The sequence below is a fragment of the Podarcis gaigeae genome (genome assembly GCF_964106915.1).
Source record: "Podarcis gaigeae genome assembly, chromosome: 2".
Lineage (NCBI taxonomy): Eukaryota > Metazoa > Chordata > Lepidosauria > Squamata > Lacertidae > Podarcis > Podarcis gaigeae.
Window position 1 is genome coordinate 5568864 of NC_139679.1, and position 24787 is coordinate 5593650.

The following is a 24787-nucleotide window of genomic DNA, read 5'->3' on the forward strand; positions in this document are numbered from 1 at the left end:
AACAAGTTCCACAATTTAGCAGAGTAACATCCCCCTTTTAAACTTACACAGCGGATAGGTTTGCCAGGCTTGTTTTAAACCTCTAAAATAAGTTTTCTGGTAATTCCCCTTTTATTCCCTCCTAAAAAGAAATAGACACAACACAGTCTTGTATAAAATAGTTTACTTACTCATTCTGTTCACAGATGGATCCCAGAAGGCAGACTTAAGTTACAGAATATATACTGTTCACCTGGATTCTATCCCATAGGGAGATAGTTCCTTTCCAAGAGATCATCTCAGGCTCGACAAAAGCAAAATGGAAACAAGAGAGATGTGGTGGCCAGTCCTGTGCTTTTGTTACCTGCACAAGTGAGGTCATGCCCACCTCTGGTCACATGTAGAGAAAGTTTGTCCCAGCACAGGAGGAAACAGGAAGTTTATCTACTGGCTGGACAAACATCCCTCTTCATGTCTAAACATGTCCACTCTAGGAATGTTGTATTTGACTGCTCTGCGTTTCACACCCCACACTCCCCACCTGTGATTCCCAGCAAGTGGCACTCATCATGCCGCCTTCCAACCGTGGAGGTAGAACACCACCATTGTGGCCGGTTGCTAAGTCTGTCCAATGGGAGGAAGGGAGAGCAGCTCCTGGATGCCTGAGCCTCTTATCTATCCACCAACAGTAACAACAGAGCTCTAACGCAGGCTGAACACTGCACAGATCTATTCAAACCACAACATGCGGACAAATTCCAGAGGGGTAACCATGTTAATTTGAAGCAGCAGAGGAGTCGGATGGCGCCTTAAAGAGCAACAAATGTTTCTCAGCCTAAGCTTGCATGACGAAGTGGACTCTGCCCCATGAAAGCACCCAATAAAAAACAAAACACTTTTGCTGTTTTTGCTGCAGCCTGGTAGTCATTTCAGATTCATTGGCACAGAATGCAAGCAAGATGTGCCTATGAAGCAGAAATCTTCTGCTCTCTCTCTCTCCAGAACCCAGTACATCTGTCTCAAGGTTGGTAGTTGATGTTCCAGCACCCTCAACAGTGTTTTAAACTGCAAAAACGAGATGGCCAGGCTACATTTCTCTGGAAAGTACACACCCTTATCCCAAACATCAGATAAGTGATGGCTGTTAAGATTGCCACACTTGTTTTTTGCCTTGTTTCTGGCAGGAGAAAGAGACACTTTTCCAGAACAGGAGAAACTGAATGAAATTTGGATGAATTTATCTGTGAGGGTACATTGCATTAAAATGTCATGTGTATTGATGGTGCTACAGAAATAATCAAACATTATATATACACTGTGGGATCAGATCAACCTCTGGCGCATCCACACTGTTTTTTGCAGGAAGAATTCTAGGACCTATTGCATGGGTAGGCAAACTAAGGCCCGGGGGCCGGATCTGGCCCAATCGCCTTCTAAATCCGGCCCGCGGATGATCCGGGAATCCGTGCGTTTTTACATGAGTGGAATGTGCACTTTTATTTAAAATGCATCTCTGGGTTATTTGTGGGGCATAGGAATTCGTTCATCCCCCCCCCCTCCAAAATATAGTCCGGCCTCCCACAAGGTCTGAGGGACAGTGGACCGGCCCCCTGCTGAAAAAGTTTGCTGACCCCTGACCTACTGGGAAAGTTAGCTTTGTGCCATTAAAATAGATTAAAAGGCTCTGTCGCCTTTTGTTTTTCTAAAATAAAAAATAAAAAATATTGAGAGGTTAGGAAAGTGAATGGGAAATGCACCGAATAATGTGGAATGAATGAATGATATATAAACAGTGCACATGGAAATCAGGATGAAAGCAGGACAAATGCTCCTTGCCATGTAACCGTCCCACAAACAAACCAGAACAAACGTTCAGTAAAGACAGGATCTAATCAAACCTCCATAATAAGTATTGTGCAAGCAACTCAGGGTGAAAGCTTAATAATAGGTCATATGGACAAGCCCTAGTCCACCATCCTTTCCCACAATGGCCAGCTGGGTGTCTCTGAGAAGCCCCACGGGTAGCACATCAAGGTAGCAGCTGTCCGCAGCATCAGTTATTCAGTGGTATACTCCCTCTGAACATGGATGCTCCATATAATGTCATTATTGGGAGCCCCTGATAGACCTATCTGGCTCCAATGTCCACCCATCAAACCATTTAATGGCCATTACAACATCGTGTGACAACCTGCCAAGTTCGGGGGTGGGGGCAGTGGACTCGCAAATGGCTTTTTGTTGTGGCAAATCCTTGGTGGTGAGAGAATGCACTCTGCACATTCTCAACAGCACTCTTCTCATGTCCCAGGCCCTTATCGTGTCCTTCCACCCCCCAGCTTCCAAAACAGGAGTCCTGGCCAGGATTCAGAGCCAGCCCTCCTTTCTGAACCCCAGTGCATCTCTCCCAGAGCAAAGGCAAGAGCCGAGAACGTGTTGGCTCGTTCCCAGCCTCATGTTCAACTTCTAACCCTCCAGACCTCAGTCCTCTTCCTCCCAGAGACGGAAATAGAACCCGAGACTAGGCCTGGCGCCCAAAGCCTGGTGGTCACCCACCCCCGGGGAGAGGGATAGCCCGTCCGCCGCTCAATCCCACCCTCAGCGCCTCACCTTCCCCTCCGACTGACTCATACATAATCGTCCCCTGCAGCCAAGATAAACGGGCGGGGAGAAAGCAGGGCGGACGCGAGGAAGGAACCGCTGCGAGCTGTGCAATTGCATCCGAGCGCCTCGCGCGCCGCGCCTGCTGCAGTCGGGGAAGGTCCCGGCTCCCGGGGAACGGGCACAGGCACAGGCAAAGCCCACCGAGCCTGCGCGACCCCACCCTGGAAAGTCCCTCTCTTGCACGCGAGTTGGACTCGCCGGGCGGCTTCCCTGGCAGTATCGCGGAGCCGCGCGCAAGGGCGGGAAGGAAGCGGCGGGCATCCAGCGGACTGGAAACTTGGGAGTGTCCTGTGATGGATGGCAGCAAGCAGCAACCCCGCCAGGCTGCAGGGCTCGGAGAACAGGAGTCCAGCTGGTGGTGGGGCTCTGTAGCCTCAGACACACGCCCCAAACCCCGCTGTGCAAAATGCTCCTCTTACTTAGGGCGCCTGCTGGCTTGCGCAGCCAGCCCGGCTTGCTCGCTCTGTAGGCCCCAGAACCTAACACTGCAAGGCGGGGGCTGGATTGTGTGCGAAGTCCTCTAGGTGGGGGTTGCTCTGTGCAGGGCTGATTTATGCCTGGAGGGAAGGGTGGGAGAGGAGATCGCCGCCTTTTCCTCCCCATTAGCGATTGCCCGCGCCCCTTCCAGCTTTGCGAGCGGCAATAATTCGAAGGGTAAGGAAGGGAGCCTAAGCGAGCCAAGGAAAGTCGTGCAACCCAGGCATCCTGTCCCAAGTGCGCCGTGCAATTGAAGCGCAAGCCGTGCATGCTTGCTCTCTGCAAGGCAGCGCACCCGACGTGCAGCTCGATCATATTTAGAGTTAGGTTCGCAATTTCTGCATCGCATCGGGCTGCTATTATCCGACGTGGCCTCGGAACCAACCCGCCTTTGGGGCGCTTGCTTGCTGCGTGGCGGACCGTCTAACTGACGCTACCGACTGGCTCAGCAGCGCTTCCGTCTGCTCAGAGTCCACGCGCCACCCGGCACAACGCGCTAAAGAGGGGCTCCCCCCCCCCCGCCCCGAACACGTCTCAGTTCTTCGTGCAGCAACGCAATTGAATCTGAGAAGGAGCTCCCGGGTTGATGAACGACCTTGCAACAACTCTGTACCAGGAACTCAGTACAGTATTGAGGGAGCGAAGAGAGGTTTAAACGCTTCGCCAACAATCAAATTTCTCCAGGCCAATCGATGCTGCCTCTCCTCCCATGGGGCTAATTGGGAGAGCCATAGGTAACATTCTCTCAAGAATATAACGGGGTTGCAGTTAAGTGTGGTGCATGCAGCATTTATGAAAGGGACGCCCATTCAGTTGTGGGGCGCTGGGCTCTCGAGACGGAACCCCCCCCCCCTTCACAGCGTTGGGACTCCAATTCCCATCAGCCCCAGCCAACATTGGCAATGGTGAGGGATGGTGGGAGTTGCAGTCCGGCAATTTCTGAAGGGCCTCCCTATGTTTAGGAAAGGGGAATTGCAGAATCCTAAACCACAAAATTACGGAATTGTGGCGTTGGAAGGGATCCCTAGGGTCATCTAGTCCAACCAACTACCTATCTCAACACACGGTGTCCCATCCAATTTGAAACCATACCGGACCCTGCTTAGCTTTGCACAGAGGCTAGCAGTTTTATTGCTGCAATGCTGCAACCTTTCCGGGGCTTATCTTTGAAGACTGGCTAGAGTCCCGAACGCGCCCGGCTCCTGTTTTTGGGGAGGTGACCTGCTCTCTCCGTAACACGCGGGGGCTAGTTTGGAGGGGCGGGTGCGTCGTTCTGCCTTGGGGCTGTGCGCGCTCCCCGTGTGTGTGCTGGACTAGATGGCCTTTGGATCTCTCTTTCCTCCCGCGCGATTTCCCACCCGCCCCCAGGAAAAGGGGGGGGGGAGGAAGCGAGGCCGACCCACGCGAGCGTGTGGGGCTGGGACGCCCGAGGCAGGAGGGACGGCAGCGGAGCCTGCTAGGAAAAGGGGAGTGGAGACATGAAACCTGGCAGCAGCTGCAGAAGCGCCCGAGCGGATCGTCCGGACGGAGGGAGAAAAAAGGCCAGCGAGCGAGGTTAGAGGAGGAACGCGACCGAAGGAGAGGGAATCAAAAGAACCGAACAGAAACTTTCCTCTGCTCTAATCCTCTCTATCAATCTGCGGGAAGGCAACCTGTAGAGGCTTGAAAGCAGGGAGAGGCTGGGATCCAGTGGTTGGGATCCAATCGCTCAGGGGAGACGGGATCGGGGTTTGGGGCGCCAGGACGCCTGGGTTCTCTCCGGTGGAAGGCGGGGGGGGCGGGCGGGTCGTCTCCCGGTCAGCGGAGGAGCTGCGGGAGAAGGTGGGGTCGGCGCTTTGCGCCTGGGGAGAAGAGAGGCGCCGCGCGCGGCCCGTGGGACCCACGGCGGGCTGGCGTTCACGCCCGTGGGTGTGGGCACTGGAACCGCACCCGAACTGAACAGCTGCTTCCCAGCTCCAGCTGCCCCCGGATGGGGAGGGGAAAACCTCGCCCAGGCGAGGCTCTCTAGCGGCCGCGGAGAGGGAGAGGGAGAAGGGGCAGGTAGATGAGCGAGAGAAGAGGGACGAGAGGGGAGGGGATTCCTGGCTGCCACGGTAAGCTTGGGGCAGGCGGAGAAGGAAGGGCGCGCGCTCTCCTCGGTTGCGTGAAGGCAGGTCTGCTGCGGGGGGGACGGGACTGTGAGCTGTTCGCGCATAAGCTGGGGATCTGGGGACACTCTGTTTGAAGCCATGCCGCTAGGTTCAACGTAGCCTTACCATCCTTGCCCTCACCTGTATCTTTAATCGCGGTCAGACAGGCAGAAATTCAACTGATAGTGCTCTATCTCCATAATGGAGTATTGGATTTCTGCCGCTCTTTCACACTGGAGGGGGCAAGGGGGCTTTTGGCAACCCTAGGTCAGTGCCCCGTTGTAAATGTGTGTGTGTTGAGAACTGGGTTGCATTTCCAGCTGCAGGAAGGAATTTGTGGGAGGAAAATAATTGCTGAAGCTTGAGCTTCTTTCTGACCTGTGCTGCTATTGTTATTACTATTACTAATTGAATTTATATACCGCCCTATACCTGCAGGTCGCTCTTCCTCCTCACAAGTTCATACCCAGCATTGCCCTTGAAACTTGATTGCAGTAGGTGGGATGGAGATGGCAGAACTTGAGTAGAATGAATTGAGGGAGCTTCTGTCAGGAGCTGTGCTCACATGGCAGCCTCTTCACTTTTTGTATTGATCCCTTTAGCTGCTGCCATTTAAAAAATGCTTTAAACTACGGGGAGGCCATGATTCAGCTCATATTTTGGGGTAGGCAAAGGAGCCAGGGGCTGGGGAAATGACCCTTATTCCTCCAAGGGAATCAGGAGGATGTTGGGAAAGGGTTATCGGCTCGCTTCCCCCCTGTCCACTTCCCACCCCACTTACTTACTGTCTCTTATTCCAGAAGCTTCCTCCTTCTGCCCCACTTGGGAGGGCCATGAGGGAGAGGGTGACCTGCAGCCAAACTAGAGAGCAGCCCGGTCAGAGCTTGGCATGGCTCCAATGAGCCCCTGTGTGGCCACTTGTCTCTTTGCCGCCTGCCTCTGCCTTTGGAGAGGGTAAGTGATTCACTGAGGTGCGGTGCTGTGGTGGTGGGAATGGAGCTGTCCCAGGAATTGCTGCCCCTGTCCTGCTGGGGATACTGAACAGCCAGGAGAATGGCACTGGTGTGATTATGTGGGGCTAATGAGGGTCCCTGGTGTGGAAGGGCATTTATCTGCCCAGTTGGCACCGTGCTTGCTTCTTCCTTACTACATCAGTGCGCAGCAAGCAATATGCCAAGGACAAACTGTACAGCTGTAGCCTCTCCCCAGTCAGCTTCCTCTGCCCCTGCTTTCCCACTGGATTTTTAAAATGTGATGCCTGGATTTTCCACGAAAGCAGTGAGTTTAGAGGGTTAAAGCTGAGGGAAGATGTAGGCGGAATTCCTGGAACACATTTCTGATGATCGCTGAGGACATGTCTCTTCACTCTTTTTGGATCCAGGGCCGACTTTTAACCCAAACATGCATTTGGGGACCCATTTTTATATGGCATCTACCTGCGTGAGGATAGTGCTCCTGTTGTGCCCCAGCTTGGATCATGGCACAGCCCACCAGCTGAAGACCAGTAGCTCAGGATGAGTTAATGATGGTCTGCGTGGATTGTTTGTGATTATGAGCTGGTTCCGCACGTAACACTAAGCCAAACTACAAACAGAGCTTGCACGCCTGCCTATTCACACTAAGACATAGTTTGGCTCAGTATTACATGCAAACTAGCTCTGTGTATGGGACCAAGAGTGGTAGTTACTCCAGATTAATCCACAGCAAGAATTTTGTGTCATGTGTTTTTATATGCTAGCTTTCACTAGATTTAAGACCAACTTAGGTATTAAGTTGGTTAAAATAGATGCCATAACAGCATTGCCCAAGCTAGACCAGAGGTGAGGAACGTGTGGCCCCATTGATGTTTTTGGACTTCCAGCTCCAGCCAGCATGGCCTTTGATCAGGGATGATAGGAGTTGTAGTCCAGCAACATGGGGAGGGCCACACGTTGCTCATCCCTGAGGTTGAGCTAAGGGAGGTGACATACTTCAGTTATGAGACACATGACATTGCAGATGCGGGGTCCCTTCCAGGCTCAGACTCTAGCATCTCCAGGAGTTTGAAACAGCAGAATTCACAAAGATCCCTTTCACGAAACCTTTGGACAGGGATGGGGGAACTGTGGATCTCCAGATGCTTTTGGATGCCAACTCACCTCAGCTCCAGCCAGCACAGCTGGTGGTCAGGGAATGAGGGGAGGTGTAATTCAATAGCATATGGAGGGTCACCTCTTCCTCATCCCTGCCCTAGAGAGCTGCTGCCCATCAGAGTAAACAGAACTGGGTTATGTGGGCCAATGATATGGTTAGATGTGAGGCAGCTTCATCTGTTCAAAGCGCAGGCTCGGTTCATTTTCTCTTGCAGATTGAGGGCTTACAACTCAGGAGCTAGAAGAGAGACAGGGAGTGTTAGGCAGTGTGGCCTGTGCGTCAGAGGTGGCACGGGTCTCTTCCAAACCTCCAAGACTCAAACATTCTCTATGACTAGGTGGGGTGTGAGAGAGTCATTACCTGCAGGCATTTCTCTACTCCTCGTAGATGACCTAGCAAGGGGCTAAGCACAAGCTTATGCTAATATGTGCTGGAGGGTCTCAGCTGGACAGTAGCTGAACGCGTGGACACCTGTGCGTGGAATGAGAGTTTCTTCCTCTGTGAGGGTAGTGCTAATGGGCTATCCCCATCTTGACCACATGAGGTAGTGATGACCACCAATTTGGATGGAAATAATAATAATAACAATATTTCTATATTGTTTATATTTTTAAGAGGGGGGAATCTCAAAGTGGTTTGCAACTTTGAAAGAGGGTTAGAGAGATTCAGGGAGGATAAGGCTCTTAATGCCTCTGAGTCCTGATGGCTCTATTACCTGTGGGCTCAGAGGCGTGCTGGGGAAACGAAGCGGGAGAGGCCCATTGCAGCCATGTTCTGCTTGTAGCCTTCTCAGAGGTGTCTGGGTGAACTGCGTGGGAACAGAGTGCTGGACTAGAGAGGCCTTTGGCCTGGATCCAGCGGGGCTGCTCTTATGTTCTTATGCTCAGATGCTTTGAGGACGCTTCACGTTCAAGAAAGGAGATGGTATCGCAGCCCTTTGGAAACTGATTCATCGGTGGTTTGCATTTTTGTAGCCTTGCTTTATCAGATGTGTATGCGGACTGAGGGCTGTGCTCGCCCTGACACAGCAGCATATAGACATAATGTGTACGTTGACATAACATGCCAGCAACGCCTGCCTCTTTGGGTGGTGTGTCATTGGCATGTTGTGTAACATGGGTGGAAGCTTTATGCATTCCCAGAGCGGCTTGGGAACAGCCACAGCAGACGCAGCTACCATGCCACTACAGGCAATATGTAAAACCAGGGCGGGGAAGCTGTGTCCTTTCAGCTGTTGCTGGACTCCAGCTCCCATCACCCCCAACCATTGGCCATGCTGGCTGAGGCTGATGGGAGCTGGAGTCCACCAGCATCTGGAAGGCCACAGCTTCCTCATTCCTGATGCAAAGTGACCCTGAGAGATGTTTTGGAGATGTAGGCTCTTATCTGTGAATCAGTGAGGATTGCCCCAGGCCGCAATCAGCCAGGCACAGTACAATTCTAAGCATGTTTACTCGGATGTAAATCCCACCAAATTTAACAAGGCTTATTCCCAAGTACCTATGCACATTATTGCAGCAGCTCAGCAGAATCCTATGCACATTTACTCTTAAGTAAATTCTGCTGTTGTTTAATGGGCCTTTCCTCCAGGTTGCAGTCCCTTGCCCACTTCGCTTAGGATGCTGTCAAGTGGGACTTACCTCTGAGTAAACATGCACAGGATTGCCAAGTTGGTACCTAAGCTGCAGTAGTGGTTCTTGTTGGTATAAAGGAAGGAAGGAAGGAAGGAAGGAAGGATTCACAGGTTAAAAAGAATGTCCCTCTGAGCATCATAAACTGGATGCATGTGACAGCCACAAGGGCTTAGTGTGGCAACAACCCTACACACATGGATGACGAAATCAGTCGGCCCCAATTCTGTATAGGGAGAACGTTCTACTGTATAATGTTTGACTCCCATATTTCTGTTCAGAGTATGATAGATAGATAGATAGATAGATAGATAGATAGATAGAGATGATAGCATGCCTAAAAGATCTATCATGTGCCCTTAGGGGCTGATTTGGTCCTCTTGTGATGAGAGGCCCTAAGACAAGTGCCCCACTTATGGAAAACTCCTTCCCCATGGGGCTTGTTGTGAAAAATGCTTGGATGTTTGTCTGGGGTAATTTTCCGGGAGAGGGTGTGTGATAGGAGGGACTGCCACTGATCTCTCTGTGTCAGCAGGGAGCAGGAGCTGGAGCTGCAGGTGAAAATGACCTGAGGGTGTCCCTCTCCACTGGGTGGTTGCTACGGTGGCCCCTTCTGATCAGGAAACTTGGCTCCATTTCCCTTTCCCACATTGACATGTCTGTGTCTGCCACTGCCGGGGTTATTCCTGCTCCTCCTTCTGTTGCCACGGAGACACCCTGTGTTAGATCTGGGAGGGGCTCCTCTGCTTCTCCCTCCCTCCCCTCCACCCCCACCCCCTCTTTGGGTGCTGAGCCGCAGGGTGATGCTTTTGATCTTCAACCTGGCTTTCATCTGGTGCCAGTGAGGGGGGTGGGGGGGCAGGCAGGGAATTTCCCCCTGGATACTCGCCCACCCAGGTGCACTGATCTCTCCCTCAGGCAACAGAGCTGGGCTGGACTGCCACAAGGGTTTTGCACGACCCTCCACACATGTATGATGAAATGCACTGGCCCCGATTCTGCTCCAGAAATGTAGGAGTTGTGCTTCCTAGTCATTCCCTCTCTCCCTCCCACCTTACCTGAGAATGGAATGAAATGGAGAGGTTGTAGCGCAAAGATTGAAGTCCTAGGGGCTAAGGTGGGTTCTTCTGCATCTGGCTGAGAAGAAAGAGGTGTTTAGTGGGTCAGAGAGCGGACAGGGAGGGGGAATAGCATACATAATTCAATGAAGGGGGAAAAGAACAATTTAGCTTCATTCCCAGCTCTAAATTGGAAGCTATATGTATCTGAATGTGGTGGAAAGGGAATGGATCTGTATGATTCAGGGGATAGATACAGATATGGTGGCACCCCCAAATTTCTGGCGGTGCCCACAGAATTTTGCACAGAAGCCCCTCCTCTTTCAGAGGTCTCCCCTACCCTGCATTCCTGCAGAGACGCATGGAACTGAGATCCTGGCTGATCCAGACCCTGGAGAGACCTCCTTGGATGAAAAGGCATGATGGGGCTCCCACACGGCACCCCGTTCCCACTGAAGACATAGAGAAACCAATCCAAAGACAGCCTGTAGAGCCCCATCTCTGAGATGCCTCACCTGGACACACCCTGCCCCCCCACATCCCCACTCCATGACCTCATCCTGAGCCCTGCCTTTCTCTGCAGTTCTCTCCTACCATCCTTTAAGCCTTGGGTACAAAGGGAGGCTGCAAAGCTGAGGGGAAAGCCAAAGCCACAGGAGCCTGTTTGACTTCCAGACAACTCTGACCCAAAGGGTCTACAGTCATACCTTGGGTTAAAGACACTCCAGGTCGGGCGTTTTCAGGTTGCGTTCTGCGGCGACCCAGAAGTAACGGAACGGATTACTTCCGGGTTTCGCCACTCGTGCATGTGCAGACGCTCAAAATGACGTCATGCGCAGAAGTGGCGAATCACGACATGCGCAGACGCGGGTTGCGTTCTGCTCAGGATGCGAACGGGGCTCCGGAACGGATCCTGTTCTCATCCAGAGGTACCACTGTATACTCAGAAGGAAGGATCTGCCCAGGAGGAGGGAGAATGACCCTGCAGAGGACCTGGCAGAGACAATGGCTATATAAGTCCTTCAGTCTCATCTGGACTTTGCTGGTTCAGAGCTCCTTAATGCTCCGGTCTCTTTGCTCCAGATCCATTGTTGACTCCAGCTAAAGCTTCCACATCTGGTGCTAGTGATGGACACAGGCCCAGAGAATTTGTAGATACCTTGTGCTATTGCCCAGTTTTTTTAGGCCATTGTAGCTGATTTTGTCTAGCCAAGGACTTGTGTAGCTTACTCCATGCCCAGATGGATGGGTGTACTTTTATCTAAGGGGCACCCAATTTCAATTATGGAGCTTCCATCATTTAGCATTCTGTTTTGCCCACTGTGTTCGCTCCTGTCTGTTATGATCTGTGGGTGAGGCAGTAAGTAGCCTCTGCCTTTCTCTCTCTCTCTCTCTCTCTCTCTCTCTCTCTCTCTCTCTCCCTCCTCCTCTATTGTCCCCAAAGCCAAGTTCCTGCTTAATTCCTCTGTTCTCCTACAGGATCCTGGGCCATGACTTCCTAGGCCCAAGGGTGCTGGCTGAACCTGTTCTTACTCCCAACACCATCTGCATGACCCTCCCCTGGCTGAGCCGGCGCCAACTTGGGCTCTGCACCCGCAGCCCAGAAGCCATGGCTTCAGCTCTGCAAGGCGTCCACCTCGCCATCCACGAATGCCGCCATCAGCTGCAGGAGAGGCGGTGGGATTGCTCGGACTTGAGCAGCAGTGGCACCATGCTTCTCAACAGCGCTGTTCTGAAGAGAGGTGAGGAGCTTGAGAGGATACTTGCCGTGTGATGTGATTTGCCACTTTCCTCTTCTTCTGTTGGAGTCTGTGAGCAATAAAACCAGAACTTGATTCTTGCCTTTCTGTCACTGCTGCACCCTCCTTCACCTCCCCACTGGCCCTCCCTCTAGGAGCTGATTCAGTGCCCCCTTTCCTCTCTTGTGACAACAGAAATGGAGCCAAACAGGGTCACTACAAATGGAAGGAAAGCCAAAGAAGGCCCAGCGAGTTACAGTGGCAATTCCAAAACAGTGTGCCATGAAATCCTTGCTAGCATGCCACAAGAAATAAATGAACTGGATGCAAATGGCTGGTTGAGCCAGAAGAGCCCAGTCACAGAAGAGGCTGCCTGCTGCATCCCTGTATGATTCATCAACCAGCCTCTGCTGTGAATGGTGATTCTGCTCTGTGCTCTTTTTCTGGGGTTACTCAGGGGTATGCGGTACCAGCACCCTTTTTTTCTAGAAGAAAAACACTGGCTGAAAGGGTAGCTCTTAGTGTAGCAACTTCATGGGGAGTGGCCTTCTCGGTAGTGGCTCCCGCCCTGTGGAACGCCCTCCCATCAGATGTCAAGGAAAGAAACAACTATCTGACTTTTAGGACACATCTGAAGGCAGCCCTGCTTAGGGAAGTTTTAATGTTTGATGTTCTGTTGTGCTTTTGATTCTGTTGGGAGCCGCCCAGAGTGGCTGGGGAAACCCAGCCAGATGGGTGGGGTATAAATAATAAATTATTATTATGAAGAAAATTATTATACCAGCACCATTTTTTTCTAGAATCAAAGCACTGATCCTGCTAATTCTCTGCACTGAGTGCAGCTGGATCGTTTAATTACGCGCGATGCAGGATTCACAGCAGAATTTATCGCTCATCAAGGTGGCTGCACCCAGCAGCTCTGCATGTCACCTCTGGGCTTTCCTCCTTCAAATCGGGAGGCATTGCGCCAGATCACTGACACATGAAAGGTACGGCATCTGGCTCCTCTGGCGATGCACCAGCAGTTCTGTCCTGGTGCGCAAGTGTGCCCTGGCTATAAAAGCGACATGTACTTCCAGTTTTAATTTGTGGGGTGAAGGGAGTACTCCAGCTGTGTCAAGTTTGGGAAACACTGAGCTACACCCATCATGTCAGGAGAACAGGATATCATCATCCTCCATTGTTCACCAGTAGTCAAGGATTCCTGGTGCTTAGACCTGATTTGCTTGACATTGTTATTCCTAGTACAGTGGTACTTCGGTTTCCGAACGTCTTGGAAGTCGAACGTTTCGGTTTCCGAACGTCTTGGAAGTCGAACGTTTCGGTTTCCGAACGCCAAAAACCTGGAAGTGACTGCTTTGGTTTCTGAATGCACCTCGGAAGTCAAACAGGAAACACGACTTCCACTGAGTGCAAGGCCCTGAAGCCTAGCTGTCGGCTGTTGAGTTTTGGTTTTCAAACGTTTTGAAGTCAAACAGTCTTCTGGAACAGATTATGTTCGAAAACCAAGGTACCACTGTACCAAATTAAGGCAGGGAGTGCCTGGCGTGCTATGGTCCATAGGGTCACGAAGAGTCGGACATGACTAAATGACTAAACAACAACAAATCAATAGTGGAGGGAGGTCCCATTCCCTAAACTGTCTGTGGTTGAAGTCTTTCTCCCTCAAGAGAATTCTTGGGCCAGGAGTAACAATAAATGTACCTTAAGGATAAGAACGAGGGACGCGGGTGGTGCTGTGGGTTAAACCACATAGCCTAGGGCTTGCCGATCAGAAGGTTGGTGGTTCGATGCCTGCTCCTGCCAACCTAGTAGTTCGAAAGCACGTCAAAGTGCAAGTAGATAAATAGGTACCACTCCGGCAGGAAGGTAAAAGGCATTTCTGTGTAGCTGCTCTGGTTCGCCAGAAGCAGCTTAGTCATGCTGGCCACATGACCCAGAAGCTGTACGCCGGCTCCCTCGGCCAATAAAGCAAGATGAGCACCACAACCTCAGAGTCGTTTTATTCAATATTCAATATTCACAGAGAACATAGAAATGCCATCTATCTCAGATGACGTTGCTCTGAGTAAAGTCCCACTCCCTCCGTCTCTCCTATTATACGTCATCCCTGCATTGCCTGATCTGTGCTTTCTGCCTCTGAGCTTTCTGTTCTCAATGCACGCTGGGTCCTGGGAGAGGGGGGTCAGGAATGCTTTCCAAAGACACTGAGTCTGTCAGCTGTCTCTCCTCTGGTGCTGCTGCCTCTTCCTGCTGCTCTCCCAATATTTCCCAGCCTCTCCCCTCTGCAGCCTCTGAACTATGACCTTCTGCAAACCGCTGCTGTAAATCTATACTGTCCTCCTTGGGAAGGTGCAGGAAGGGTGGGGGGCAGTCTCCACCATTCCTCCTCAGTCCAGCCCGACAGTGACTGGGCGGTGTCCCGTCCCACACCTGAGGACAACAGGCTGGTTCAAGGGGAGGGGGCTGGAGCACAGCAGGCTGTGCTGCCACTGCAGTTCTGTCCTCCCTTACCTTGCTGTCCATCTCCACACCTGCCGCCTGAGATGAGCCAGTTCCCAGAGCCTGCCTCAGGGCTGGTGTGAGGAGCTAGCATCTTTGGACAGCTGCTAAGGTTTCTCCTGAAGCCTGCCGCCACTATGGAGGAGGAGGAGGACGAGCAACCATCTTTTTAGTCAAGTTTTAAAAATAGAATTGGGCTTGTACACCACTTGTATGTTCAGAGAAGTTGTTAGTGGGTGTTGTTGTTTACTGTTTTTTGTTGGGAGCCGCCTAGAGTGGCTGGCGCAAGCCATTCATATGGGTGGCATCATCACTGAATAACTTTTCCTGAACAAGAGGTTTATAAATTTTCCAAGTAAATGAACACCTGCGTGCTCTCTTATCTTGATGGGGACTGGGCACCCCTCGGGCAGTTGGGCCTGCTTCACTCGGCCGATTCTCCTGAGCACTGCCCTGCCACTGTGCCCATTCCTGCTCCTTTCCGCCACTGGCTGCTCACTTTTCTTCCTGCCTTTTAACTCTAAGGCACATTTATTGTTACGACTTAATAGCTGGTTGCCAATCCTGTGTGAAGGGGTGATTTGTAGCAGATGGCTTAGCCCAAACTAAGGAAAGGGAACTCCTCCTGGTTTTCTGACTGATGCTCCTAGCCACCCTTGCCACTTGCCCACTGGGGCGGGCAGACAATTGGCAACAGGAAACAGCAGATGATACTGATGCCTGCCCTCTCTGCCTGTGCAGCTGATACGGAGGAGGAGGCAGTGACCTGGTTGGTGGGGCAGGGTGGTGGGAAGCATCTGAGTGCATCTTCCCAAGCACATACACCCCCCCCCCCGCCAATACACTTAGATCCTGTCTGCTCTGCCCTGCCTGCCTGCCTGTCTTCATGAGCGCCACCCCTGGCTCTTTCCCCTTGAACCTGCTGCAGGCACCTTTTCTTGGGTGCACCTTTCCCTGGTTGCAGATGTAGTGGCCAACACCTGACCCTAGAGGCAAGTTGGCCGGGAGCTCCTTACTTTGGTCCTCTGGATCTCTTTGATTAATTCACCTTTGAAGGAGCCATTTCCAAATTTAAATCCAAGATCAAAGTCAGCCCCTGGGCAGGCAAGAGCTTCATCCAGCTGCAACCCATGCACCTGGGCTCTGAGCCTTTGCCTGATGTGTCATGGAGGGTGGCGGCGGAAGTTTGGGCCAGCTCATCAGGATCTCAGGCAGCGTCAGATGGGAAGACGGTAGGAAAGTGAGGATCAATAACAGAAAGGCTTTGGCTGATCAAGAAACAAACCGGAAAGGTACCGTATTTTTTGCTCTATAAGACTCACTTTTTCCCTCCTAAAAAGTAAGGGGAAATGTGTGTGCGTCTTATGGAGCAAATGCAGGCTGCGCAGCTATCCCAGAAGCCAGAACAGCAAGAGGGAATCCTGCTTTCACTGCGCAGCGATCCCTCTTGCTGTTCTGGCTTCTGAGATTCAGAATATTTTTTTCCTTGTTTTCCTCCTCCAAAAACTAGATGCGTCTTTTGGTCTGGTGCATCTTATAGAGCGAAAAATACGGTAAATCAGGATTAGTGGAGACAAAGGGCTGGATGATGGGATGATGAGGAAGAGCCTTAATTTACTTGAGGAAAGAGGGCTAATCTTCACTACAAAAGAAACCTGTATTGATTTTAAGAAAATACCAATATTGCTAAGCCTGAACAGATCAGGATCTAAGATTGCTTCCAGACAACCAGTTTAATGAGCCCTCAGCCTGATTTGTTTGTGGGGAGATTGTGTCACACGAGTGTTATTTGCACCCTTTCCAGTGCATCCTCTCTGCCCCCACAGTCATTTTTCTTGTTGGAAAAAGTCTGATATTTTGGGGAAGCGGATATGTTTTACACAAGCACCAAATCAGCTTTCATTGTGCTGCCTTAGTTTGCTGGGGTATGACTGAATCCAGCCTGAGAATCATGACTGCCTATAAGCACCCTAAGACTGCAACCCACATTTACCATTGAACTCCACTGGTGCTTGCTTCTGCATTGCACTGTAGAAGATCAAACCTATACTATGGATTGGCTTATTTATAATAACCCCAGGGAACCTTGGGACTTGTAGTTCTGTGAGGGGACAGCTAGGCATCTTTCAGCTCCAGGGCAAACTGCCGTCCTTGCAGGGTTCTTTGGGAAAGCCCTGACAGTGACATAAACATGCCACTTCTAGGATCATGCACAACCCTATTTAATTTAAAATTACTAGATATTTTAAGGTGCGCCTGCCCAGCCTGAAAAATTGTGAATGGTCACAGTAGTTAGTTGCTAAAATCACGGTCACACACAACCCCAACCAGTTTAATCCCAGCCCAGCCCCGTAAAAAAACCCTTTGTGGTGGTCTGAAAATACTGGAAGATTTTGGCATCCTGCCCAGGGAAGGGCACTCTCTCGATTTGGGTAGCTGCTGACATTCTAACTTGGCATACGAATGGCATTACTAAGATGATGTTCTCAGCTGATCTAAGCATGGCTCTATATACACTGTGACCTCACCGCACAAGCACAGAATTTAATCCTGAAAAGCTCTGCTTTCTGTTTTTGGACTCCTCCAGATGATCTGTTTATTGAGCATTAGTTTGCTGACAACAATGGCTGTTTAATGAGCATTTATTCTGATTTGTTTGCAGGGAGGTTAGATGATGTTGCATCAAAGCAGCCGTTATCCCACATTTTCCGGTGCTTTCCCCCATCACTTTCCATGTCCCAAAAAGTCCAGGCTTCTAGAGCAGATGTTCTGCCGCTCAAGACCTCCCAATCAACTATAACAGCACAACTTGAATTTGCTGGTGTGACTAAATCTCACCCGAAAAGAATGACAGTCCAGAAGCACCCTTTGCTTTTTTTAAAAAAAGTAAAGTTCCTAGCCCTCAGGACTGTGAAAGGATTAAAACTGGGTGGATAATACCTGAGGAAATCACAGAAGCCAGACCATGAGGGATTGAGCAGGAATTCTAGTGGCTAAAGAAGGAGTGTCCTGCATAGCTGTTTCTGTTATTTTCCTGCCCATGAATAGAATAAAGAAAAGAAATGATGAGAAATTAGCAATTATGTGCAGAATACTTGACTAGATTTGTACCAGATGCAGAATTTGTCTATCTTGGTCCAAGTTCTGGATTAGCTTAGTCCTGGATCTGTGTGTGTGTCAGGGATGGCAGTAATGGTAGTGCAGCGTACAGGCAGCCCGGATTTCAGAGGTCACACAATGAGACGAGAGATGAGTCAGTCCCTTTGCTGGAAAAGCTTTCCAGTGCTGCAGCCTGGGGTGTGGAATGCTCTCTCCAAAGAGGCTCACCTGACAACTATGTCAGGATCTTTTTTTCGGTGCCAGATAAAGACCTTCTCTTTCTCCCAGGCCTCCCATAGCAAACACTAGGTATTTAAAAACTATTTCCCCTTGTTGGGTTGTAGTGCTTAAAAAAAACAAAAACGCTTCCATGTGGGTTTATGCCGGTTTTACGTTAATTTTGTGCTGGGTGCAGCTTTTGCATCAATTGTGTTTTCCATCTGCATGCAACTGATTTTAAATTTGTGAACCTCTCAGAGGACACGGTTGGTCAGCGGTATATAAATGCCAAAAACAAATCAGGCAACGTGACTGTTGGACACACACAAGCCCAAAATGTGCAGGTCTAGATATATAGCCAGGCATCCTTTCTCTCCACCAGTCTTCTTGCAAATGCTTCCTCGCTTGGTTATTTGAGCTGTCCTCCAGCTGCATCTCCAACTCACCCTCTTCCTTCCTCTGTATCCCCACAGGCTTCCGGGAAAGCGCTTTTGCCTTCTCGCTGCTGGCAGCTGGGGTGACCCATGCAGTAGCCACAGCCTGTAGCCTTGGGGAGCTGCAGAGCTGTGGTTGCGCCGGGCAAGGCACCGAGAACCAGAAGCTGAAACTCAGCCAGCTGCAGACCCTGAGCCGCGGCAAGGCCTCCTTGTGGGGGGAGCCTGGCCCCCAGGACACCTGGGAGTGGGGGGGCTGCAGTGCAGACTTTGACTATGCCCAGAAATTTGCCCGGCATTTCTTGGACCCTCGAGGGAAACCGCGCGATGCTCACGCACGGATGCAGCTCCACAGTCACCGCGTAGGCAGAAAGGTAGGAGGAATCCTTGGGGCAGGGTTTTGCTAGCCAGAGCATTTGGTGTGACTAAAGGGCCGGGCTGGAGTTAGGAGGCAGAAAGGGTCCCCCACGGGGCTGGATTCCTGAAGGTCTACGCACGCTTTTGTGTTGGCAGCAGTAAACAGGCAAGTATATAATCCGGTATGCAGTGCGCTATGTGGCATCCTCAGGATTCATGTTGCAAGTCTGCAGCGCTCATGATTATGGATCAATCAGCTGATGGTCCGTGCAGGCAAAAATGGGTCACTCAATGTCATTGTGGCAGGTGGGATCTCCTAGGAATGCCACTCTTTTCCTGTGTGTTTTCCTGTATTTAAATAACCAAATTTGAGTTGGAAGGATTAGCATGCAGTACTGTTCCCAGATTTGTTCCTGTTCTCTTCTCGAAGACTCTTTGTGGGCACTAGGGGGCTGTCGTGTGCAGGATCCTGGCATAGGCATGAAGTAAAGGTCCGGGTGACTCACTGCCTGAACTTCCAATATAGAACTTGAAGGGCAGGGCACCACTGGAACCCAGACTTCTTGGGGATGCAGATGAGGGGCATTCCTCTATTCCTATGTTTCTATGGCAAATGCAACAGATGTTTGGTCCACTACTTCCCGAGGGAGTCTGTAACACACACACACACAATTGTATAATGTTTTACATAATGTTTCAGCGCTGAGGTTGTACATAAAGACTGAAAAGTTTTATTTTTAACAAAACTAAATTGGTAAGATTAACAGCAGAATAAAGTTTACCCTATCCTGAAGGTAGGGATTCCCGCCCCGTAGGAAAAGATGCATTTTCTGAGATGGAAAACATTGTGAGCTTTGTGTACCCCGAAGATGCAGTCTTCCCACAACATTCAGAAGGACATCCTGAAAGGGTGTTGTGTGATTGTGTAGTCATCAATAACCCTCTCCTCCATGAATTGGTCTAATCCTGTTTTATAGCCATTCAAGTTGCACACACAGAGCGGCCCTCTATGCACTGGCTGCCAAAAAAAAAAAAAAAAGAATAGCAAAGGAAAAATGAGTTAGATGAAATAGTTCTAGAGTGTTGTGGTGATTCAGAGATTTAATCGGAAATCAAACTGGATTTGGGTTGGTTGGTGTCTCTGGTAACGTCTCTTTCCCTGCAGCAGGAAACTCCTCCATTTTTCTGTTGTGATATGATTAGATGCTGGAGAATGTTTTTTAATAGATATCAACCTTCCTCCCTCATGTTTGTGAGTTCAGCAGAGTGCTATCCCTTTGCAGCTTAAAGGGAAGCTTTAAGCTTTTAAGGCAGACTGTATTTTCCTGGTATTGACCCCTTTTCTCCCCCCCCCCCCCAACCATCATATAAACCCTTGTAAAATGTAAAAATAACATTTATTCACTCAGTATGCTTCTTGAAGAATAACAGATACAGTACAGCAACTTTGTTCAAGTAAACTTAAAATGGTAATTCGTAAGTTGTATTTAAGTCTCACTTAAAAGTGGAGTCTGAGCTTAGACGTAGGAGCCAACTACTAGGGGCCAAGGGGTTTTCATCCCCCCCATAAAATATTTGAGGGGTCTGCCCCCCCCCAAGTTGATGGGCAGGAGGTTGTATAACTACACACACTTCCTGTCAGGGCCCAAGGGAAATGATCTCAGAGAGTTCTCTCTAGGAAATTTACAGGAAAGCTCTGTGAGCCTCAGCCCCTCGGTGCACCTGTCTGGCAAAACATGAATTGTTGGTGGGACTGCCGTTAAATACCCCACGTTTTCCTGCAGCTAATGCTTCCTTCTTGTCTCTTTCCCACCATGTCCTTGGCAGGTTGTGTCAGAGCTGAGCCAACGGAGATGTAAATGCCACGGCCCCTCAGGGAGCTGCCAGTTCCGGACCTGCTGGTTGGCAGCACCTGATTTCCGCCGTGTGGGCTCTCACCTGAGGGAGCGAATGGACCACGCCATACTCTTGCGGCCACACAACAGCAACTCGGGGGCCTTCCGGCCCCGCCTCCAGCGCTCGCGCCTGGCCAAGCACCTCATCTTCTACGAACCCTCGCCTGACTTTTGCGAGCCTGACCCCAGCCTGGGCTCGCCGGGCACCCATGGCCGCCCTTGCACCAAGGGCAGCGTCCGGCCCGACGGCTGCAGCAGCCTGTGCTGCGGCCGGGGCCACAACGTGCTGCAGGAGGTGCATGCCCAGCGTTGCCACTGCCGCTTCCACTGGTGCTGCCACGTGGAGTGCGAGGAGTGCCCTGCAACAGAGTGGGTAAACGTCTGCAAGTGACGTGAAGCGAGGCCCTGTCCTCCCAGAGACCTTGCTACATGGGGCATGGCTGCATGGCGCAGGCCTGGCGCCATGTGCCAATGAGCTGCTTTTGAATGGCACCGCGTTTCAGGGGGCCCAGAACCCCCCAAGACTAGGCCTTCCTCGGAACATGCTTACTGTGGTTCTTCTGCCACATGCCATGCTTGGGCCTCTCCTAACACCATGACAGGAAAAATTTGCTGCAGTGTGGAAACACACGTACAAATGGATGGATCGCAGATGGATTTCTAAGCCCAGCCTGGAAGCTGTAGCCTTCCGTCGGCCTGTTTTCCCATGGTGGTGCCAGACTCTCTGTGCATAGTGCCTTGTTTTATGATGAACTGCCACCCAAGGATTATTTGGGGGTTGGTGGCGGCGAGGAAGCAGGCATGACATGTTGAAGGCTTTGTGTCCCAGTGTGTTGCTCTTGAAATACCTGTTGTGGGGGAGACACCTAACATTATTGGCATAAATCCTGCATCAGGGCTGATGCAGGTGAGTGCAAAGGATGAGCTGTGGGACCCCAGCTGGGCTGCTAGTTGTTTCAGAGCCCCAGTGCAGCCAATGGAAGGGGCTGGGACACTGAAAGGCTGTGTGTGCATTGCCAGATTAACACACAGCTAGGTCTCTCAGTTCGGATTGAAGATAGTTTGTGGATCAAAACACAGTAGTATCCCATGAGAAACAGTGGGATGCATAGGATTGTGGGTCATGTTGTGTCCACTGCTTCCCAAACCAGAGATGGAAGTGCACTGGATGCAGAGTAAACAGGAGTGTGTGCACAGCCTAAACATTTGTTTAGGGTAGCGTGTGCATGTGCATGCATGTGGCAGGTGTAAGAAGCTCAGACTGTCCTTTTAGGAGGCAAAATGTAGAGACAGGTTGCAGTCGTTTGGAATAGCAGTGGCAACCAACCCAGCAAAAGCAAGACGAGCAAAATGACAGTGGGGTGTCCTACTGCAGGGTTAATTTATTCTTTTGCTTTGTTACTGAAGTGTGTGTGTGAAGCCATTTCATATGGCTAATGAAGGTATAACATTGTCCTGGGGAGCTGCATCTTTCCACTGGCCCAACGTCTGTTTGTTTTGTAGACCTCTGTGGGTTTTTGTGTGTGGTACATGTCAGCAGTAGCTGGCTCAATCTATTGTGCTGCCCTGGGTGAAAGTTATGTTTGCCCCTCCACACTTGCCCCTCTTGTAGTATGAAGGGGAGGCTTCGGTGTAAAACAACAACACCTTTTGACCACCTTCCAACCTTGTCCCCACAGCTGGTTCTCTGGTAGAATGAGGGCCAGTAGGGGCTGTATACAAAACCTAAACATCTGTTTACCCATAACACACCAATGCCTTTAAGAACACAGGTAGGCACAGAAATTCAAATCCACAGACACATTAATGCAATTTTTTAAAAAACCACAAATAATAATTTTACGAAAGCAGTTCGATTGGCATTGGCATTCAAAACCTAAAAGGTAGTATTTTATTTATTTATTTATTTATTTTAATGAGAGATTCTTACCCTACAGGGAATCAAGAAGTCCATTTTCCAAAGTCAGGCTCTGAAGTCTGAGAGCAACCTGCATGAGGCCAGTACACACCTTTTCCTGAGAACAAGGAAGCAGGAACATACGGCCCATTGCAACAGACAGACTCCAAAAAGAAAGCTCTGAATTTTAGACTGGATCTGAATTTTGAATAGTAGTTACCCCCATGGTATACATTCATTTATACATGTGTGTGTGTGTGTGGCATGGAAGACGTTCATATTTGTATGTGACCTTGGCTATACAGCTTTTGTGTATTGAACGAGATAAACACCTGTTGCTGTGTATCCTATAGGTGTGATGTGCAATGTGGCAGAGTATGTACCTGTCTGTGTTAGAAACAAGGTGAGGTGCCAGCTTTAATCCTATCCTGCAACATGAGACCCACTTTTTCAAAAAAAGAGAGACCATTATATATTAATCTTTGTCTTGTTCTTTAAAAACATGTTTTACGAAATGGCGGTTCTTCTGCTGGCGTGACCTTAGGCTGCGGCATGACTCAGTTTTGTTTGTCAACCCCCAGACCATATTCTATGTCACATAATTATGTTGGTAGATTAATGTACACAATGGATTTCTGCCATGTTTAAAATCTAAATACCGTACCTAAAATCCTATCCATAATAAGTGTCTGGAGATAAGTAATACACAGGACTAAAGTTAGTTCCCAAAATGGAAGGTGCTGAAACCCAGACTTTCGTGCAAGTTGCTTCCTCTAACTCAGATCTCATTCCCTAATCCCACATGTAGTCACCCAGTGGCAAGAGAAAAGACACTCTGTTTAGGCTCAAAGTCTCCCCTCCCTGTTGTTGTTTCTTCTGACTGAGGGCTCAACCATACAGTTGCTTAATGTGGATTATAATTCTTCATTGTCCATATGACCTTCTCCTCCAAATCACTGCCTTCTCACATTTTCTCCTCCCTGGATTTTCTTACTCCACGGATACACTGAAAAGGAGATGGTATAAGAAAATGCAGATTAAGGGAGGTGAAAGGGTGGAAAGGCACCGACTGGAGGAGAAAGTCGTGTGGACAGCCGAGAATTAGTGAACGAACAGGAAGCTTACCGTCCAGGTTAAACGATAGTATGAATGAGCTCTGAGCATTAGTCTTGAAGGTGAAGGTGCCTCTCCCCATCCCAAGTACAGAGGCCAACTGGACTGGCAGACAACAGGCTTGTGTCCCCCATTGCACCCAAGGCAGCAAGGAACCACTAGGGGGTTGCTGCCCCCAGCATCAGCTGTTTGCGATGGCCTTGCTGTGCCTAAATGTCAGGGCTGGCCCTAGAGCCATGACTTCAATCATTGCTTTTCAGACTGTTCCTGGACACCTTGGAAGCTCAACAAGTTCCTGGGTGGGATCAGCAAGCTTCATTGGAAGACAGCTTGCCCACCATCACCAGTCTTCCACTGCAGCCCTGGGAGAGGATTAGCCATGCTCCCAGTTTGTGTGAGTTCCAACGGGCCTGTGGCTTGAAGCGGGAGCACCTAGGATTGCTCACAACTCAGCAACTGCTTCATTGTGGTTCCTCGAGCTTGCAAAAAGACTGACTTAAATCCTGAAAAGGAGCAAGGAAATATGGGGTGCTGGCAGGGAGAGAGACGGCAGTCTGTCCCTGGTGTAACATGAAGACAGACAGCAACTTGCTATTACAGGTAAATGTCACAAAATGTAAATGTCCAGCCCAGTGCATATAGGAAGCCTGACTGTCAACACAAGTGTGTGTCATAAGCAGACCATGTATTATTTCAATAGTGCAACCAGATGTGGAGCCTCAGGAATTACTGGCACATTCCAGTGAGTGTCCAGTAAGCGTGGGAAGCGCATGTGATAATAGTGTATGTGATCAGCATGGAGTGTGTGCGTGTGTGTGTTTGCAATTAGCTTGATGTGTATATGTCAGTGTTTCGGTGCCAGAACATCTCCTCCTTCCAACCCAAACCACAACCTCTCAAAATTCCTCTCGACTTCTGTCAGGCCCTGGCTCTGGTCTCGGGGAAAGGCGCTTGCTTCAGCCAGCTCCATGGGGTGATTTACTACGCGGCCACTGCAGGGTTGCAGCTCACATCAGCCCCAGGATGATGCTTCTTTCCAGATGGAACTGATGCTCAGAGATTCTTCCAATAAACCTAAATTAAAACAAAGCATTGCTTTCTTGCACAAGGATTTGTTTGGAATTAGAAGATTATGGGGTGGGGGCTTCGCTACATTTAGCTGTCACCCACTAAGGCAATGAGGGAAGAAAAGGCTACTTGCAAATGGGGGCGGAAGGGTTAACAGCAACAATGCATACCCTCCCTTGTATCCTTTACGTGCGCAAGGCTGGGAAAGAAGAGGATGGACAAAGGGGCTCTAAGGCGGCGTACACATCATACATTTAAAGCACAATGCTTTCTGGGAACTGTAGTTCCCCTCACACCACAATTCCCAGCACCCCTAACAAACTACAGTTCCCAGGATTCTTGGCTGGGGGGATGCCTTAAACTTTTGATGTGTGTGCAGCCTAAGACATTTTGAGG

The 24787-nt window shown here is 50.1% G+C and overlaps 1 protein-coding gene and 1 long non-coding RNA gene across 6 annotated transcripts in view; both read left to right on the plus strand.

The window, feature by feature from the left end:
• LOC310840262 overlaps positions 1-24412 on the plus strand; it is a 161987-nt gene extending 137575 nt beyond the window's left edge. The window contains exon 2 of the long non-coding RNA XR_014561883.1: positions 23814-24412. This is a non-coding gene — a long non-coding RNA (uncharacterized lncRNA). The remainder of the gene's footprint in view (positions 1-23813) is intronic.
• WNT10B (Wnt family member 10B) lies at positions 205-24412 on the plus strand. Of its 5 annotated transcripts, none has more exons than XM_083729473.1 (5): positions 205-4671; positions 6047-6200; positions 11548-11810; positions 18101-18435; positions 20246-24412. In XM_083729473.1, exons 2-5 carry the CDS (start codon positions 6136-6138, stop codon positions 20702-20704), a joined length of 1122 nt encoding a protein of 373 aa, XP_083585599.1. In that variant the 5' UTR covers positions 205-4671; positions 6047-6135; the 3' UTR covers positions 20705-24412. The 5 variants fall into 5 exon arrangements, with proteins under 5 accessions (XP_083585599.1, XP_083585601.1, XP_083585598.1 ...); XM_083729475.1 differs by lacking the exon at positions 205-4671 and adding an exon at positions 4988-5157; XM_083729472.1 differs by lacking the exon at positions 205-4671 and adding an exon at positions 4989-5210.
• Positions 24413-24787: the final 375 nt, after the last annotated feature.